This window comes from Equus quagga, chromosome 10 (genome assembly GCF_021613505.1).
Source record: "Equus quagga isolate Etosha38 chromosome 10, UCLA_HA_Equagga_1.0, whole genome shotgun sequence".
Lineage (NCBI taxonomy): Eukaryota > Metazoa > Chordata > Mammalia > Perissodactyla > Equidae > Equus > Equus quagga.
The window spans coordinates 82,212,680-82,232,149 of NC_060276.1; the positions used below are offsets into that span (position 1 = coordinate 82,212,680).

Consider the following 19,470-nt stretch of genomic DNA (forward strand, 5'->3'; position numbering starts at 1 on the left):
TATCTTACCAATCAGCCAGTGAAGTAAAGGGACTTTATTCAAAACCTAGTGTATGCACTGCCTTTTTCTAGGCAAGCAGGGAAATATTAGAGAAAGAACATCAGAAAGCATAATGCCTGCCCACCCACAGCTTGAGCAAGGAAGACTAACCCACATAAAGTTAAGTAGCAGTAATAATAAATTACCATTTGTGTCACAACCTATGTGCCACAAGCTAAGTTACACATATTTTGTTATGTTTTATCTTCCCCAAAACTCTGTCGAATAGGTATTATTATAACTAGGTCAGTGGTTCTCAAACTTGGGTGTGCATTAGAAACACCTGGAGGAGGGGCCGGCCCTGTGGCCAAGTGGTTAAGTCCCTGCACTCTGCTTTGGGGGCCCAGGGTTTCGCTAGTTCGGATCCTGGGCATGGACATGGCACCGCTCATCAGGCTATGCTGAGGTGGCATCCCACATAGCACAACTAGAAGGACCTACAACTAGAATATACAACTATGTACTGAGGGGCTTCGGGGAGAAGAAGGAGAAAAAAAAAGATTGGCAACAGATGTTAGCTCAGGTGCCAATCTTTTACAAAAAAGAAATACCTGGAGGGCTTGTTAAACCATAGATATGTAGATTCCATTTCCCAGAGTATGATTCAGTATGTGTAGAGTGAGGCTCAAAATTTGCATTTCTTTTTTTTTTTTTTTTTAAAGATTTTATTTTTTCCTTTTTCTCCCCAAAGCCCCCCGGTAGATAGTTGTGTATTCTTCGTTGTGGGTTCCTCTAGTTGTGGCATGTGGGACGCTGCCTCAGCGTGGTCTGACGAGCAGTGCCATGTCCGCACCCAGGATTCGAACCGACGAAACACTGGGCCGCCTGCAGCGGAGCACACGAACTTAACCACTCGGCCACGGGGCCAGCCCCTCAAAATTTGCATTTCTAACAAGCTCCCCAGGTGATGCTGATACAGGGTGATGATGCATCCGCTCCTGGGATGAGACTTTGAGAACTAGTGACTCAGATAAAGAATCTGAAGTTCAGAGAAGTTAAGTAATTTACTCAAGGTCTCACAGCTATTAAGGGGACAAGCCAGGACTTAAACCCAGCTTTTGCTTACTCAGACAAGTTGCTGTAAGATGAAAAGTGTCAAACACATGGTAAGGGGCTAATACATGATAAGTATTATTAGGCCCTATTTAAGTTCATTGGAGAATAAGAAAACTGAAGGTTGGGACCTACAGGAGGAAAGGGCCAGAGTGTGTTAGAGGAATAAACCCCTCCGGTTAAGAGTTCTGGCCTTGGAGTCAGTCTGCCTGGATTCAAATTCAGATTCTTCTATTCTCTAGCTGTGTGAGCTTGGCAAGTGGTTCTCACTCCCACCTCACCCCATTAGTTTTCTCATTTGCCAAATGAGGTAAGTAAGAATACCTACCTCATGTGATTTTTGTGGGGATTAAATGAGTTACTATATGTAAAGCATTTAGAACAAGACCGAGCACCATAAACCCTCAGTAAATATTAGTTGTGATAATAAGGAGGAGGAGGAAGAGGAGCAGCAGCAGCAGTAACAGCAACAGTAGAGAAAAAGAGTAAAGTACTGGGCCAGGACAGATAGGCCTTGAAAACTAGATAGGATCGTAAATATGGAAGCAATTGAAGGTTGTCAGTCCGGTAAGTGACATGGTAAATGTGGCATTTTAGGCATCTTGGCATCATTTGCAGCCTAGATGGGTTGAAGGGAGACCAAATAGGGGCAGTGATCCTGGCATGAAGGAGTGTGGCCCTGGATTGGGAAGGTAGGGGTACAATAGGAATGGAGCAGAAGGGATAGATAAATATGTGTGACATTTGGGGGCGAAAATGTTTATTTATTATGAAAACAATATTACAGGAAATTAAAAACAGAAGAAAAAGTAGCCTTATTCCTACTACCCTAATACCCTGATTGTTTTCATTTCTCTGCCAGCTTTTATCTATAGGTGTAGAGATTTTTTTTGGCATGATTATAATAGCTATGTAGATATGATTTTGTGTGTCCTATTTCTATTTTCCCCACTAAGCATTACTTGATAAACAGTTTTTCATGTTGCTATATAAGGTTCCTCAATAATTATAATTTTTAATGGCTGCATAATATTTCACTGGCTTAATGTGCTCTAGTTTGTTTAATCATTGCCAAATTGTTGTATAATAGGTTGTTTCCAATTTCTTGCTATTATAAAGTAATGCTGCAGAAAAATTTTGAGTAGCTGTAACCTTTGTCTCATTTTGAATTATCTCATTAAAAACAATTATCCAGAGGGGCCGGCCCTGTGGCCGAGTGGTTAAGTTCGCGCACTCTGCTTCCTGGGCCCAGGGTTTAGCCCGTTCCGATCCTGGGCGTGGACATGGCACTACTCATCAAGCCATGCTGAGGCAGCATCCTACAACCAGATGACCTGCAAGTGGAATATACAACTCTGTACTGGGGGGCTTTGGGGAGAGGAAGGAAAAAAAAAAGAAGATTGGCAACAGATGTTAGCTCAGGTGCCAATCTATAAAAAAAATTATCCAGAGTTGGGATTATTAATTGAAAGAATATGAACATTCTTATTGTTCTTGATAGATTTCACAAAACTGCTTTACCAGGAGGCATTTTACACTGCCATTATCAATATATGAGGATACCAATTTCCCCCAAGTCTTGCCTTCATGGAAAATTTTCTTTTTCTAATGCAATAGGTGTAAATTTTAATTTGCTTACTTTGATTATTCTAGTCTGAGAATTTTTCATGTCGTTATTTAATATTTGCATTACTTCGCATGTGAATTGTCTGTTCAGATTATTTGCTCACAAGTACATGACCCCTTTTGAGGGAAAAAGAAAAGTAAAGAGCACTTGGTGATTGGAATTTGAGAATGAAAGGAGATAAGTCAAAAATAATTCTGACAGCCAGCCCCATGGCCGAGTGGTTAAGTTCTCATGCTCCGCTTCGGCGGCCCGGGGTTTCGCTGGTCCGATCCTGGGCGCGGACATGGCACCACTCATCAGGCCACACTGAGGCGGCATCTCACATGCCACAAGAGGCACTCATGGCTAGAATACACAACTATGTACTAGGGGGCTTTGTGGAGGAGAAGAAGAAGAAAAAAACATAACTCCGAGTCCCAGTGACTTGGAGAAAGTTATTGACATAGCTGGGGCAGGTGAGAAGGGGAGCCGATTTGATGGAGGTGGTAAGTTTGAGTTGAGATATGTTGAATTTGAAGTTAGTGAGGGAGACAAGTGGATTCTGTCAAGGAGGCTTGTCGATCACCCAACTAGGGGATAGGATGAGGAAGAAGAACCAGCAAAGGAAATTGAAGAGGTGAGCAGCTGAGTGGTAGAAGTATGCCAGCACGCCATCACACAAGACAAGGAAAGGACCGCTACTGACTTTGACAGTTTGGAATCACAGCTGACCTTCGAGAAAGCAAACTTAATAAAGAGGTAGGTGTAGAAAGTAGATGGTTTATAGAAAGTGGCAGGCATAGAAAGCATGATGGTCTGTAGGGGGGATGCATAGAGAAGAAATGCACACAGCTTTACACATCATAAATTCACCTATTTTAAGTGTACAATTCAATGAGTTTTGGTAAATTTACAATGCTGTGCAATCATCACCATAGTTCAATTTTAAGACAGGTCCATCTCCCTAAAAAGATCCCTTGTGCCCATTTGCAGTCTCTCCCCATTCCCACCCTCAACCTCAAGCAACCACTAATGTACTTTCTGTCTCTATGGATTTCTGTCTCTCTTCTGTACTTTTCATGTAAATGGCATCATACAATATGTAGGCGTTTATGTCTGGCTTCTTTTACTTAGCATACATTAGCAGTTCATCATATTGTAGCATGTATCATTATTTCATTTATTTTTTTGCCAAATAATGTTCCACTGTATGGATATACCACATTTTATTTATCCATTCATCCATTAGTGGACATTTGGATTGTTTCCACTTTTTAGCTATTGTGAATAATGCTGCTGTGACAATTCACGTACAGATTTCTGTGTGGACATCTGTTTTCAGTTCTCTTGGGTATATACTTAGGAGTGGAATTTCTGGGCCATGTGGTAATTCTATTAATTTTTTAAGGAACTGCCTGTTTTCCAAAGCCGTTGTGCCATTTTAGATTTCCACCAGCAACATAGGAGACTTTCAGTTTCTTTTCAGTTATTTTAATACAATGATTATGTGATAGTGTTACTGTGTGATTTGGAAAATATTTTAAAAGAATGTTTAAAAAGACATTTACACATTAAAAAATGTTTTAAAAGAAGAACTTGGCTAGGGAAACGAAGGAGAGAAATGGAGTGGTAGTCAGAAGGGGCAGTAGGGTTTAAGTTAGTGGTTCTCAGAATGTGGTCTAGGACCAGCAATCTCAGCATCACCTAAGAACTCGTTAAAAATGCAAATTCTCAGGCTCCACTTGGACCTGCTGAATCAGAAACTGGGACGTGACCCAGTGATCTTTTTTTTTTTTTTTTTAAAGATTTTTATTTTATTTTTTCCTTTTTCTCCCCAAAGCCCCCCGGTACATAGTTGCATATTCTTCGTTGTGGGTCCTTCTAGTTGTGGCATGCGAGACGCTGCCTCAGCGTGGTTTGATGAGCAGTGCCATGTCCGCACCCAGGATTCAAACCAACGAAACACTGGGCCGCCTGCAGCGGAACGCGTGAACTAAACCACTCGGCCATGGGGCCAGCCCCCAGTGATTTTTGTTTTAATAAGCCCTCCAGGCGATTCTGATGAAGGCTAAATGTGAGAACCACTGGTTTAAGTGAAGGTTTGGTCGGATTTGGGGAACTGGTTTAAATGTAAAAGCAGAAAGAAGAGGTCATTGGAAAGGGAAAGACTATTGATGCTGCAGATGGAGGAAGAAGATCACAGTTTATGATCTCAGGAAAGGTGAGAAGGCCTTAGGAAAGATTAGGGCAGAGATGACATTTAAGAGGAGAAATCCTGATGGAGTTTCCATTCACATCCCCCTCCCCCAAAACATACATTTTTACCATTTCTTATGTCATTTCTGTCACAACTGGAATGATGGGTGTAGGTGGGAAAATCAAGTGTATATTGTTGAGCTGCTCTCTTTGTCTGGAAGCCTGCAAAGAATTTTAATTCCAGGTAGTTACACTGTTGGTTGTCTCCCTCCACTGTTATTTGGTTTGTGTGCAAGATGTGCAAATGCATTTTAATATTAGTGGGAGGGAAGAAATCGGTGAGTAGATCTGCAGGGAGGAAAAGCTGCATAAGAATGATGTATGTAAAAGCCAAAAGAAAGTATTTTCTGGATTATCTCTTTTGCTTTTTTGTACCTGTGATTGCCTCCTGTGATCCTTTCCATTTCTCCATTTTGCACAGACCTTTAGAATGTGTAGTGTGTTTTTATATACGTGGCCACAGTTAATCCTCACAACAACCTGTGCTGTTAAGCCTTATTTTTCCTGTTTGTCTGATAAGGAAGCTGAAACTCAGGAAAGGTGTTATTATACTGGTATTAACAACAACAAAATGTATAATAGCTAACATTTATTATGTGTCAGGCACTGCTGTAAGCATTTCACGTGAATTGTTTTATTTATTATTTATCATGACCCCATGAGATAGTTGCCTTTTATTGACCCAATTTTACAGATGAGGAAACTTATTCACAGATAGATTAAAGTCACTTGCCCAAGGTTAAACAGGCTTCTGACTCCATAACCCATTACTTCTTGGATTATATAGCAAGAACATGACAAAACTAGACTACTACCCAGGTTTTTCAATTCTCAACCTAGGGCTCTCGTCCTTCCCTTTGTCATACTACCACATGAGCAGAGTGTGGAATATCCAGTACATGTTTCCTATTTGCTGATTGAGTGAAATAAAATGAATAATTCAGAGTTGAATCTCATTTCATTAGGAAGAGTACACTTTTCAGGAAGGCTTTACCACCTAAGAAGAATGCAACCTTCAGAGGCATAGAAGGATTTTTCAAAAGCATGACAAAGTAAATTTAAATACTTGGGTATTAATTTAAACCTGGGCACACAAAACTTATTCAAGGAAAATTATAAAACTCTAATGGGAGAAATAAAGACATGAATAAATACATAGCTATACTTTGCTTCAACTTGGGAAGACTACATATAAGAATGATTACAATATTCCCTAAGTTAATATATAGATGTAATGCACTACCGATTAGAGTCACTGTGGGATACTTTATAGAACTTGTGAAATTTATCTGGAAGAATAAGTGGGCAGGAATACATTTACTTCAAAAGAATACATTTATTTAGACCTACCCTATCAGATTTTAAAGCCTGTCATAAAGTGACAATTATCAAAACCATACGATAGTGGGTTGAAAAAAAGTCAAACAGTGAAATTAAAAAATTCTGAGAACAGATTCAAGCTATTCTAAGAATATGGTGCACACTGAAAGCAACCCTGAACTGGGAAAAGCAATCACTCTTTCTTTAAAAAATGTTAGGAATTTTAGGTATCAATATGGAAAATAATTAACTTACGTCCACAGCACATACAATACTCTGTAGTAAATTCCAGAAAGCCGACCAGTAGAATAGCATATTTATTCCAGCTATGGATGGAAGATAAATTTGTGTCTGTTAAATGGAGGATATCATCAGAGACAAGATAGATGGTTTTAAATATATAAAAGATGGGGAAAAAAATCCTGTGTACAACAGAATGTAATAAAAAACTAAACAACAGAATGAGGAAAGTGTCTGGGGTCAGCATCACTGATATCAGTTGACTGTCCAAAAAATATGAAGAATGGATACAGATATAGAAGGTCAGCATTCAGATTCAGCTTCATAAAAGGGCAAGGAAAATGAACAGGCAATTTACACATGAGGAAATAAAGGCACTAAAATCACTGCATGGAAACGTACAACCTCTCTAGCAATTGAAGAAATGCAAATAAAAACAACTTCAAGGTACCACAACCAGCATATTAATCTGTCAACAATTAATGGAAATGATAAACAGAAATTACAAAACCCTATCAACCCTATCTTGGCAAGGCTGTGGGGAGACAGTATGTGTTTCTGTGAGTGGTATAAATTGGTTCAGCTTTCCTAAAGGGCAATCTAGAAATATGTGACTAGAGTTACAAAACTGTTTGTTCATACTCTTTGACCCAGCATACCCCCAAGGAAATAACCTGAAAAGGAAAAATAATTTGTTTAAAGATGTTTGTAGTAGTGCTATTTACAATCATGGAAAAGATTTACCAATCAATTATATCATCGTGATGGAACAGAATATAGCCATTAACAGTGACAGGTATACAAATACTGGATCTTGCACAGAAATAGGTATTTGTAATATTATTAACAAGAAAAGGAAAAATCCTAAATCACATGTTGAATTTGATAGTGGTCATACACAAAGAAAATTCAGAAAGACATCTGGTAAAATGTAAATAGCTGGAGTTGGATGCACATGGTGTTCTTTGGGTACATGTCAAGTTGCTGGAATTTATAATAAAAAAGAAAATCTGAAGAGGCGTCAACCCACATTGGTTTGATTTGGGTCTGGGAAGTTAAAAATCAAGAGATTTGGAAAAATCCCCATACCAATTACAGACAGTGTTACTTACCAGACAAGCTTCATCTCACTGTTAGCTAGAATTTGGTTTGCTAGAATTCTGCATCAGCCAGCACTTCTGCTTATCTAAATCTGTGAGAACTTTGACACTTTTATATCACCAGACCTTTGTGGGTCTCCAAATTTGTCACCACTACTACAAGAAAGAACCCACATACACACACCCAGCTATAGATATTTTATTATCTGGCTCAGAACCATCACTTTCTTAAGACCTTTCCATTTCTCTTCACTTCCGTCACCAGCATTAGTTTGCAGATAGTTTGCATTTTAGTGCCATTATTCACAAAGAAGCACATTTTCTCTCTACCATGGTTACCAAACAGAACATGTATACCTTGACAACAAATAGAGACCCATCAAGCCACATTGAGATGGGAGTGCCAAGCCATTAAGTAGGCTCCAGCCTTTGCTAGGTGACTTGCCCTACAAACCAGTATTGTGATGCCTTGCAAGTCAAATCCATACCCTTTGCAAAATGACCAGTTATTACATTTCATGGATCTTTAGGGTTACTCTCAAAGAGTTAAAACCTCAAATGTTAAATACATGTGTGCCAAAGAGCTACTCTATAATAATTGTCATTCATAATTGAGCACCCAGAATGCTTTTTAAACTATCCGACGTAGGATTGTGTTCTTTGTAACTTTGGTATTGTTTATTCCATTGTGTTCTGGCTCTTTGAAATTCAGTACATTAATGTCTGGTGTACATAAGGACTCAAACAGACAAAACTTGCTCTCTCCCCCAGTCTGCCCATTGCTTAACCATGGTGGGGAACCAAATGTCCTTAAATAGCATTGGGATTCTCAGAGCTTTTTGGAGCTCCAGAGTGCCTATTATTTTATTTTATAAATTTTCATCCCACTTGTCACATGGGTGGTATGTATATAGTTAAGTAAAAGGCATTTTGTTTTCAGAGGTTTTTTAATGGATTTATATCTCTTAAAATACCCTGGTGAGTTGAGAACCTTGGAGATAATGACTGATTAAAGTAGTGGATCTCAAAGTGTGATCCCAGACCAGCATTACCATCATCATCTGGGAAATTGTTAAAAATGAAAATTCTCCACCCTGCCCTAGACCTACTAAATCAGAAATTTAGGGGGTAAAATCCAGCAGCTTGTCTTTTAATAAGCCCTCCAGGTGATTCTGATGCATGCTCAAGTTTCAGAAGCACTGGATATTAGAGAATAGAACCTTAATAACCTTGGCCAGCCTGATCCTCAGCTAAGTTGTTCTTGTGGATATCAAACCCTCTGGGTCCCTTGGCAACGTGTTATGTATTGCAAAAGTGTCTTTTATTCAATATCTTGGGAAGGTTATGAGAACACTGGAGAGGCAGCGTGTTGTGCTGGCAAAAGCATGGGCTTTGGAGTCAGATGGACCTTAGTTGTAACTTCTCCTGGCCACTAACTCTTTGTGTTCTCTCAGTTGTTTAACCTCTATGAGCCTCATTTCTAACATGAGGAAGAGAATACCTGTGCCAGAAGATTGTCTCAAAGGTTAAATGAGATCAGGTCTGTCAAGTGTCCAACTCTGTGCCTGACACATGATGAACTCTCAGTAAACAAGAGCGATCATTGCCATCCCTTAGAACCATGTCTATGACACTATGTAGGGTCCAGAGGACTAATGGGAAGACCTTCTTGGAAATTCCAAGTAGGAGTCATTGGAGAGGGGGAGCTAAGCCTCTCCCAGGACAGCCCCAATAAATCAAGGACTTCTCTTATCTCTCCAAAGGACACTTTGCATCAGCCTCCTGGAGGCTGTAGAAAGCTCAGGGCAAGTCCTACCACTTGCATTTGTTATTGCCAGAATAATTGTTCCTTACTTGAAGTTCTGTAGACCCAGAGGCAAAGAAAGGTGGCAACAACAAGCTCTCTGGGCCCTTCTCCCCTCCCTGTGCAGCCTCCTTGTGTCTCACTTCCTGGATCTTGCAAATATTTCCCTCAGCAATAACCTGGGAGTGGCTGTTTCTCTTGGAGCAGTCTTATCTTTTGGCTGCCGAGGAAAAGGAAAGGGGAGAGGGGCTGGACTTGTGCACTGTTGCTGCTGAAATCCTGGAATGCCAAGCTATTGTGGTGAGTTTAAAAATAAAATTTCCAAACAAGAAAACTTCACAAGGGCTGGGGAGGAGGCAGGAGGAGATTTTTTCAGTCTCTGAAAATATTGGTTTTCATTTTCAATTATTATTAGGTTAAAAAAAAGATTTTAACAAAAGAGGAAAATCTTTTCATCAGAAGAAAAGACAACCTGTGCCAAGAGGAAAAGAGAAGAACAGCCCAGGACTTGGCAGGCAATTTGCTTTTGTTTTTGAGATGTAGTCTCCTTGCTGGTGTCAACAAAGCCCTTTCTCATATTTAGCTTTCAGGCTTCCTCCCCTTTCTTCAACAAGGAGCTGAAGTCTTCATGGACACCTGGGGATGAATGTAGTAGCGCAAGTATCTTTTGCCCCACCTCAGGAGTCCTTGCTTCAATGAAATTGTCCCTTGGAGCCAGATAAGGCAAGTTCCAGTCTGGACACTACTATTTCTTACTAGATGAGAAAATGATTTACCCTTTCCAAGCTTCAGGATCCTCATCTGCAAACTGGCAATAATAGTACCTACTTCGATGGGCTAGTGTGAAAATTAATAGAAATGCATACATGAAAGTGCCTAAAACAGGGCCTAACACATAGTAAGAGGTAAGAGACCACAGTTCTTTTCCCTTAATGAAGCTCCTTGTCCTCCACTGTAGGGAAGGATCCTTACCTGGTCCCAAAGCAGAGTTGTAGATTTCTGTGCATATAGGAGGCTTGAGCCCTTTGAAAATAGGACCTCTAGAGGCCAAAATCCATGGCTTGAACCTGACACACTTCAGTGCAAGCATCCCATTCCCAGTTTGCTTCAGCTGTTAGTGCCAGGAAGGCAGGGACTATGTCAGTTTTGCACCCCTTTGATCCAATCACCCCGCACAGTGTAATATTCAATGAGAGCTTGGAATGACTTGTACACATTTTGGCCCAGCTGATCTAATTGAGGGCAGTCCTTCCCCTTTCTAGCGTCCTGCCTCCTTCTGCTTCACTGAAATATGACTCTGCAAGGCTCAGGCTGGTCCTACACAGGCTGTGTAAGTGGGAAGGCAGTGCTTTTAAAATTAGGATTGATACAGAGAATAGAAATTTCCGGGTTGCCTTGCTAGAGCCCAGTGCCTCTAGATGGGGCCACAGTGCCATGAATTGGAGTACCAAATGTCCCTATAAAAGGGCATGTTTTTTCTTCTGAAAGGTAAATTTTGTAAGGTTGACATAAATGATTGGTATCTAAACAAGAAAACTTAGAATATCTTGTCCTTTTGATCTTCACACTGCTCTTAAGCCTAAACTTTCCTTTTATTACCTCTCCATTTTTAGCGGATGGAAAGAGTGAGTGAATGAGACTAGGGTTAAAATCCTTGGTTAGCTAGAGCCTCCTGGCTAGGCAGCCATGTGGCTGAGCTGGGACCCAAGGTCTTCTGGTTTATTGGCTATTGAGCAGGGCTGAACATTAACCAGGGGGCAGCACAGTCAACTCCCTTGATGGAACCTGGAGCAGGGCTGAAGCATACAGCAGTGAAGCTTGTACACTGCATAACTTGCACAACCATATGCAGTGGCCCTCGGTAAGGGACTTCACTGTTAACAATAAACATAGTTCTGTCATTTATTAATCACCTTTGCATGTACCCAGCATCATTGCTGGGTCCTTTTTTATATAGTTAATTCTCACAGCAGCTTTGTAAGATAGATATTTTACTAAAACTGAGATAAATTAAATACTTTGCTCAAGGTCATGCAGCTTTTGGGTAATGGAGCCAGATTTTGAAATTTTGCTGGAATTCAGACCCAAGTCTTTCTGACACTGTGTTCTTTCCACTCTCCTCTATTGCCTTTCCTGTGTTCTCGCTAGGGAAAAGGAAAGAGTGGTAAATTTCATTTCTATCATTAAGCAGGGTTCTTCTCACCACAGCTGCAGGCCGTTCGCCCAACTGAGGCCTTTGGAGATGTTGCTGTTACTGCTTGCATTTCCTAAGATCTAAATTGGAGATGAAGGTGGGGAAGGAGGAGAGAGGCAGGGACAGAAGGTAGGAATGTGTGTGATGAGGGGTGGGGGACAGACTGTATAGATTGGAAACCAACCTAACTGGAACAAATAACTCTGCCCCCCAAACCTCTGCCCGCAGACCTCCACCCCCAAACCACAGCACTCCCATCCTTTTCACCCTGGACCTTTGTTTCCATAGTATGCTCCCTGAACCACCTGTAGTAGAATCCTTTGGGGGGCAATTATTAAAAATACAGATTCCTGGCCCCCACCACAGAGGTACTAAATACCAATTTCTGGTGAGGAGACCCATTAATTTGCATTTTAAACAACCTCTCCAGATAATTCCGATTAGGAGCCACTTTGATTAGGAACAACTGTCCCAGACCAATGGTTTCCAGCTTTTTGGATCATGCGCCCTTCTCAGAAAGAATTTTTTGAGCATGCACCTGCAATATATGCTGGCAGTTTATTAATAGATTCCTTATATATAATAAACGTCTTACTATTTATATTTTTAAAAGCAAAAAATGGTGAGAATTTTGCATTAGTTATTCTTAGATGAGAATGGTTTCTAGTTTTTCTTTATGTGTATTCTAGTTGTTGGGTTTTGGTATTGACATTATACAGGATTCTTATCTTCTCCCTCTATTCTCTAGATTCCAGAGTCTAGAAAGTATTAATAGCATTGGGGTTGTCTATTCCTTGAAGGTTGGTAGAATTAGCACAAGACCATGTGAGTGTGCTATTTTTTTTTTCTTTGTCAAATTCACCAATATTTTTTTCTATGGTAATTGGTTGGTTTAGATATGTATTCTCATTCTTCTGCAATCAGTTTTGGTAATTTTTGTTTTCCTAGGAAACCATTCTAAGTTTTCAAATTTATTTCCATAGAGTAGAGCCAAGTATTCTCTTACTCTTTTCATTTACTCTCTAACTGCGGTTATTTCTCCATTTCTAATATTGTGCGTTTGGTGTTTTTAAATTAGATTTGCAAGCGCTTTTTCTGTTTTATTGTTTTATATTTTCTTTTGAAGAATTAGCTTTTGGCTTTAATTATTGGTTCTATCTTTTTCTTTAGTCTATTAATTTCTGTCATTAGTTTTCTTTCTGTTTTGCTTACATCTATTTTTGTGGCTCTTTTCTTAACTTCTTTTGCTGAATGCTTAGTTCATTTATTTTAATTTGTTCTTATGTATTCATGTAAGTAATTAAGGCTACAAATTTTCCTTTGACCACTGCTTTAATCAACCATATCCTCTAGCCTCCGATATGTTCATTGTTGTCATTTTCTAGGTACTCTACAATTTCAGATTAGATCTCTTCTTTGACTAGAGTGGATATTTTTTCCCTTTTGTTTTCTATATGTTAGAAATTTTCTTTTTTCATTTTTGTTATTAATTTCTAGTGTTATTGTATTGTGATTAGATACTGTAGTCTGTACTACTCACACTTCTTGGCTTAGTATATAATCAGTTTAAAAAATGTTCAATGGGCCCTTGAAAAGAAGGTCTGTTTTTAGTGTATGAAGAAATTTAGATTTTTCTGTTATCTTAATTTTTGACTGTCATATCTGTCATCGGCTGAAACAGTCTCATATTTTGTTTTTGCTTTTTACTACCTTTGCATTTCCTATAGATTTTGTTTATGAATTTTGATGCTATGTTATTTGGTACATAAAGATTAGTTAGATCTGAATCTTGTATTCTAATCATGAATATTATAGTGCCCTTCTTTGTCTTTTTTATTGCTTTTTGCCTTTAATTCAACTTTTTTATGATATGAATGACATGACTCTTGGGATTTTTTTTCACTTTTGGCATTAATTCATTTATTAAACAAATATTTATTGAATGCCCACTGTGTGCCAGGCACTACATACCAGATGAATGAAACACACAGGATCCCTGCTCTCATGGAGCTTACATTTTAGAGAGTGGAACACAAAATAAACAAGTAAAAGTAGATATGTAATATAATATTAGGTAGGGATGTATGCTCTGAGAAATAACAAAATAGAAAAAGGATAATTAAGGATAAGTCATCTCTGTTTTAAATAAAGTGGTCAGGAAAGGCGTCTTTGCCTGAGAGCATTTGTCATCCTTTTATTCTTCACTCACCATCTTGTTTGTTTGTTTCCTGAGGGGGAAATGAGGGGGAAATGCCAGGTGGAACAGTTTGCACACAAGGGGTTCTTATAATCTTAAGTAGCTATAGGTGGGCTAAAGCCCAAATGAGAAGAGAGTGGGGGGTGTGTAGATATGACTTTCTGATCCATGTGAGTGATGAACTAGCCAGGATGGGGACTGGAGATGAGGGAAGTGAAGGGGATTTTGCTTTCCATTCTCTCTGAGCTTGGCTACCATTATGTGTATTATTATTTTTTAAAGAAATATTCTCAGTCTTAAGCATGATTATTGAATAGATATTCTGTCTGATGATTTAATTGAACTGCTGGAATTTCCTGTTACTAGGCAGTACTTAGTATGATGCTGATTGCTCAGGCTACAGCAGGAAGCCAGATCTTTCTGGCTTAGAGGGCTTAACTCTTTATACTCTGAGACTAAAGAGATGTCCTTTGACTTTAGTCACTCTTTATTATACAGAAGTTTGACTTTTTATACCTATTTTATACTTTTCTTTTTCAAGGAAGATTAGCCCTGAGCTAACTACTGCCAGTCCTCCTCTTTTTTTGCTGAGGAAGCCTGGCCCTGAGCTGACATCCGTGCCCATCTTCCTCTACTTTATATGTGGGACGCCTACCACAGCATGGCATGCCAAGCGGTGCCATGTCCGCACCCGGGATCCGAACCAGCAAACCCCGGGCTGCCAAGAAGCGGAAGGTGTGAACTTAACTGCTGCGCCAGTGGGCCGGCACCAATTTTTATACATTTTTAACCAAACCTGGACTTCTTTTCCTTGGATATTTTTTTCTGTTGCTTATAAGATGAGAATCTTATTTCACCTCACAAGTGATCGTCTTTAATTTTATGATACTTTTTTCCAAGTATATTATATATACATATATATTAAATTTTTATATATATACACATGCACCCTTAACGCTTGAATCTGGAATTTATTTTTATATACAATATATGGTACAGCTCCAAATAACACTGCTCTACAGTTATCTCAAAAAAATTTATTAAATAATCTTTATTTCATTGTTAGGGAAGGTCAATTATATAGGATGTTTTTATTGATAGTTTGTGTTTCTGGACTTTCCAGAGTTCCATTAATCAGTAACACACTGTTTTAATTATAATTGCTTTATAATATGCTTAATCCCTTACTCACCCCCCCATTTCTTCTGTAGCAAAATACTCTTTAATATTATATCCTGCTTTATTTTGCAAGTTAATTAGAAAATTCTATACTTAAAACTTCCTGTTGAGAATTCTAACTGGAATTGCATTAGAAGGAGTTATTTTAAATCCAAAATAGCAGGTATTTGTGAATGGCTTGCTTGATGTTTTTTGTTACAAGTAGAAGAACATGGGCAGAAAGAATACATGTCAAATTCCTGATATAGCTTGCATCTAGAGAGGCAGCAGGGGAGTGGAAGTGGGGAGTGAAACAAAGTGTGTTATTTCTTATTTCTTAAAAAAAATTTGTGAGGCATCAATGGCAAAGTATTAAAATGTGCTAATTCTGAGCAGTAGGTGGGAACATCAGTATTTATTATAGCAATCTCTGTGTGTTTCTAAATATTTGAAATTTTTCATAATTAAAAAACAAACAAACAAAAACAACAGATGAAGCAAGATAACCAGATTTGTAAGCCCTCAAATGTAGCACATTCAGTCTGAGTGCTACAAATAGACAGGGGCCATGTATGTATTCAGACTTTGGAGCTAGACTGTCCAGGTTCAGATCCTAGCTCTACCACTTACTAGCTTTATGACCCTGAGCAAGTTACTTAACCTGTCCTTGCCTCAGTTTCCCCAGCTGTAAAGTCAGGACAATAATAATAGCCACTTCCTAGGGTTATTGTGAGGATTAAATAAATTAAGACATGGAAAGCACCTAAAATAGTGCCTGGCATTTAGTACATACTCAGTGAGTGTTAGCTATCAATATTATATATTATATATTCTTATTACTATTATTATTATTATTACATTTACTACGTATATTACATTGTTTTGTGGCCATTTTACATTTTACATAAATGATGTCATCCAAAATATGGGACCATCTGCAACTTGCTTGTTTTACACAATCCTCATGTGCTGTTTTGCAGGGAAATGGCTCATTCCAAGGCTAGCTTTTCATGGGCAACCCCCTTCCATCCTTGCACTGAGAACCCAGCACTCGACTTGTCAAGCTACCGAGCAATCTCTTCTCTTGACCTCCTGGGAGACTTCAAACACTCCCTGAAAAAAACAGAGGAAACTTCAGTATATGAGGAGGGGAGCTCCATGGCCTCCGTGCCCCGGCCACTACGCAGCCGTGCCTTCTCAGAGAGCCATATCAGCTTGGAGCCCCAGAGCTCCCGGGCCTGGGGGCAGCATAGGAGGGAGATCTTTACCAAAGTTGATGAGACCCAGCCGGATCCTCTGGGAGCCAGGAAGAAGGCCTTTCCTCCTCCTCGCCCTCCTCCTCCCAACTGGGAGAAGTACAGGCTTTTCCGTGCAGCCCAGCAGCAGCAGCAGCAGCAGCAGCAGCAGCAGCAGCAGCAACAGCAGCAACAGCAACAGCAGCAACAGCAGCAACAGCAACAGCAACAGCAACAGCAGCAACAGCAACAGCAACAGCAGCAACAGCAACAGCAACAGCAACAGCAGCAGCAAGAGGATGAGGAAGAAGAGGAGGAGGAAGAGGAGGAAGAAGAAGAAGAGGGGGTAGAAGAGGAGGAAGAGGAGGGGGAGGAGGAGGAGCTGCCACCCCAGTATTTCAGTTCAGAAACTACTAGTTCCTGTACCCTCAATCCTGAGGAGGTCCTGGTGCAGGCACAACCCATGGCCTTTGGCCATTTGGAGACCTCAAGGCAGGGCTCACAAAGCCTCCCAGCAGAGCAAGAGTCTTTTGTTCACCATTCCAGTGATTTCCTGCCTTCAATAAGGGGCCACTTGGGATCTCAACCTGAGAAGGCTCAGCCCCCTTGCTATTATGGCATTGGTGGGCTTTGGAGGACATCAGAGCAGGAGACCACTGATTCCCCCAAGTAAGTGCTTATAAAAGACATTTGATCCCTAAAGAGGCAGGCAGCATGAGTTTGAATTCCGCTGCCACCGTTTACCAGCTGTGTGACTTTGGGCTGGTCAATTAAACTATTCCCAGCCTCAGTTTTCTCACCTGGAAAATGGACATGATGATACCTATTTCACATGGTTGTGAATATGAAGATGATCTATGTAAAAGGGCATACCCCCATGCTTAGCACATAGTAAGTGCTCAGTAAATGGTAGTTGTTGGTGTTCTTATCCCTAAATATCACTATCAAAATACTATGTGTATTATTTCTCAATTTGTCTTTAAGGTATACATCAGTTTCTTGCCCCTGAGCCAGAAGGCATTAAACCCTTGTTGCCTCGTGAATTTTCCCAGAAGCCTGGCTCGGGCCCTTTTCTACCTTTTCTTCTGCTTGCTCTCTAGAACAAGAGGCCAGCTCACAACCTGACCTGCCTCTGTTCTAGGACCTACTTGGGCTTCTAAACTCTTCTCCCCACCCCAGCCAGCAAAGCTGTTCCTGGGGTTGGGTGCTTTATGCACTGATCATTCCTTACAACAGCTAAGGGCATTCTTTTCCTCTTACACTTTCTTCATCCCCCCATCCTTGTTTCCCGTGGCTCTTTGCATTTGCTTCAGTGTGCAGTAGGTGGTAGTTGACAGGATGAGCTGCCTGGACAGGGAGGCCTAAGCAGGAGTGTAGTCTAGCGGCAGGACTGCTGGTGTCTGCTCCCTTCACTGTGCCACTGCTTCTCTGCATTCCCCACAGTGTGTGGTTGTTCTTGTTGCCCCAAAGCAAAAGAGCTTTGGCATTCAGCTTTGCCAGTCCTCCTGCAGAGAGCTCAACCCCCTCTCCACTGGGGGTGGGGGTAGGGGGGCAGGTGTTATCCTCTAAGTGCTTTCTTTAGGTCCTTTTATAGAAGGAACTTGCCTGAGACTTGTTGCTGTTAGAAGTACCTTGTTATTGTGTCTTTCACTGACAGGCAAATCCATTACTTGGCTATCTGGAGCTAGTTGAGAAATTTTCCAGCCCAAGGTGCCACAAGCACAGCACTTACAGGACCAGGCTCCCAGACGCTGTGAGAATCTCTTATCAGATCCCTAGTGGGAGCTTCTCAAGTTGTCCATTTAGCTGGGGAGCATTCTTAGTGTAATTACAAAACATTTTGTGCGAAGTGACTGTGATTGTTAACCTATCAGAGCAGGGAGAAGGGAAAGTGGCCTAGCACATAGTAGGCACTTAATATTTCAGAAGAAAGAAAGAATGAATGAATGAATGAATGAACACATATTAAGTATTTGCTATGTGCCAGACACTACTAGTATTTTTATATCGATTATTTCATTTAATCCTCCCAACAGCCATATGGGCCGTTATCATCCTCATTTGACAGATTAGGAAACTAAAGCTGAGCAAAGTAAGGCACTAACTAACTCTGAATTGCACAGCAAAGATTCAAAGCCAGATCTGTCTGACTCCAAAACCCATGCTTATTTTGCCATCCTAGGTAGCCTCTCTCAGAGAGATCTCGTTCTTACAGTAGACCAGGTCTTCGTGAGGCCCTTCTGTCTCCTGTGAGGCAATGTGTACCAGAGGTAGTAGTTACAGGCCACAGCCTTACCGCTTTCAGCTTCCTGGTCCTCCCTCCTTTATGTACCTCCATTCACCTTGGCACCTTGGCCAGAGAGAAGGAAATTGCTATTACTAGAGATCTTGTAACTTGTTCAAGAGATTTTTTTTTTAATGACCATAGGATGTGAGAGGAAACATTTGTTTGCACACAGCCCTGGCTAGTAGCTGCAAGAAATCAATTACAGATACGTCTTTGATGGATATTTAAGGAACAGCATCAGTCCCAACATAGCTAATATTTTCTGCCTGCTTACTATGTGCCAAGCATTGTTCTAAGCACTTTTGTATATCAATTGATTTACTGTTCACAACAAACCTATGAAATAGATACCATTAGTCTCCATTTTTTAGATGAGAAAAGTGAGGCACAGGGAGATAAAGTAATTGTGGAAGACCACAGGTAGCCAGAACCCAGGAAGTCTGGCTCACTGTGCCCACTACATCATCCCAGGATCTCTAGACTAGTCGAAGTGATCCTATTCTAGACCCTCAGAAAGCACAAGGTTCTAACTAGAAGGAAGTGGCTTTAAGATTTTGTAAGGGAGAATATTGTTAGTGGCAAGTAGATGTGTACTATTTTGAATCTAAAATGCAAAAAAGACATCCTAATTTCATCTAAGTTAAACCAGAGTATCTCTATAACCCGTGTACTGTTCAGTTGCAAAATGCTGGGATACATGTAGAAGCAGGTTATTGGGATTATCAAGTTTTGGTTAAGTCTAATAACTCTGATTCAAGTTCAAGTATAGCTTGCTTTATGGACTCTTTGCATTTCCTCTCAGTGCTCTGTAGAAGGAATCTGATTTTTGCTTCAATGTTCATTATTAAATTCAGATTATGTTCTCATAGATCTCCTGTAACCCCTGCCTTATTAATGGAGGGTATAAGGAAAGGAGCCTAGAAACATAGTGCCTAATATGATACACCATAATATGGTATAGGGCTGTGTCTGCTGGCGAAC

At 40.2% G+C, this 19,470-nt stretch overlaps 1 protein-coding gene across 6 annotated transcripts in view; it reads left to right on the forward strand.

The window, feature by feature from the left end:
* SHROOM4 (shroom family member 4) overlaps positions 1-19,470 on the forward strand; it is a 209,544-nt gene that overhangs the window by 178,472 nt on the left and 11,602 nt on the right. For all 6 annotated transcript variants that reach the window (XR_006890312.1, XM_046673430.1, XM_046673426.1 and 3 more), the window contains one exon: positions 15,948-16,871. Coding sequence is in view for 5 of the 6 variants with exons in the window: in XM_046673430.1 (XP_046529386.1) it covers positions 15,948-16,871 (924 nt within the window). In the remaining variant the exon portion in view is untranslated. The remainder of the gene's footprint in view (positions 1-15,947; positions 16,872-19,470) is intronic.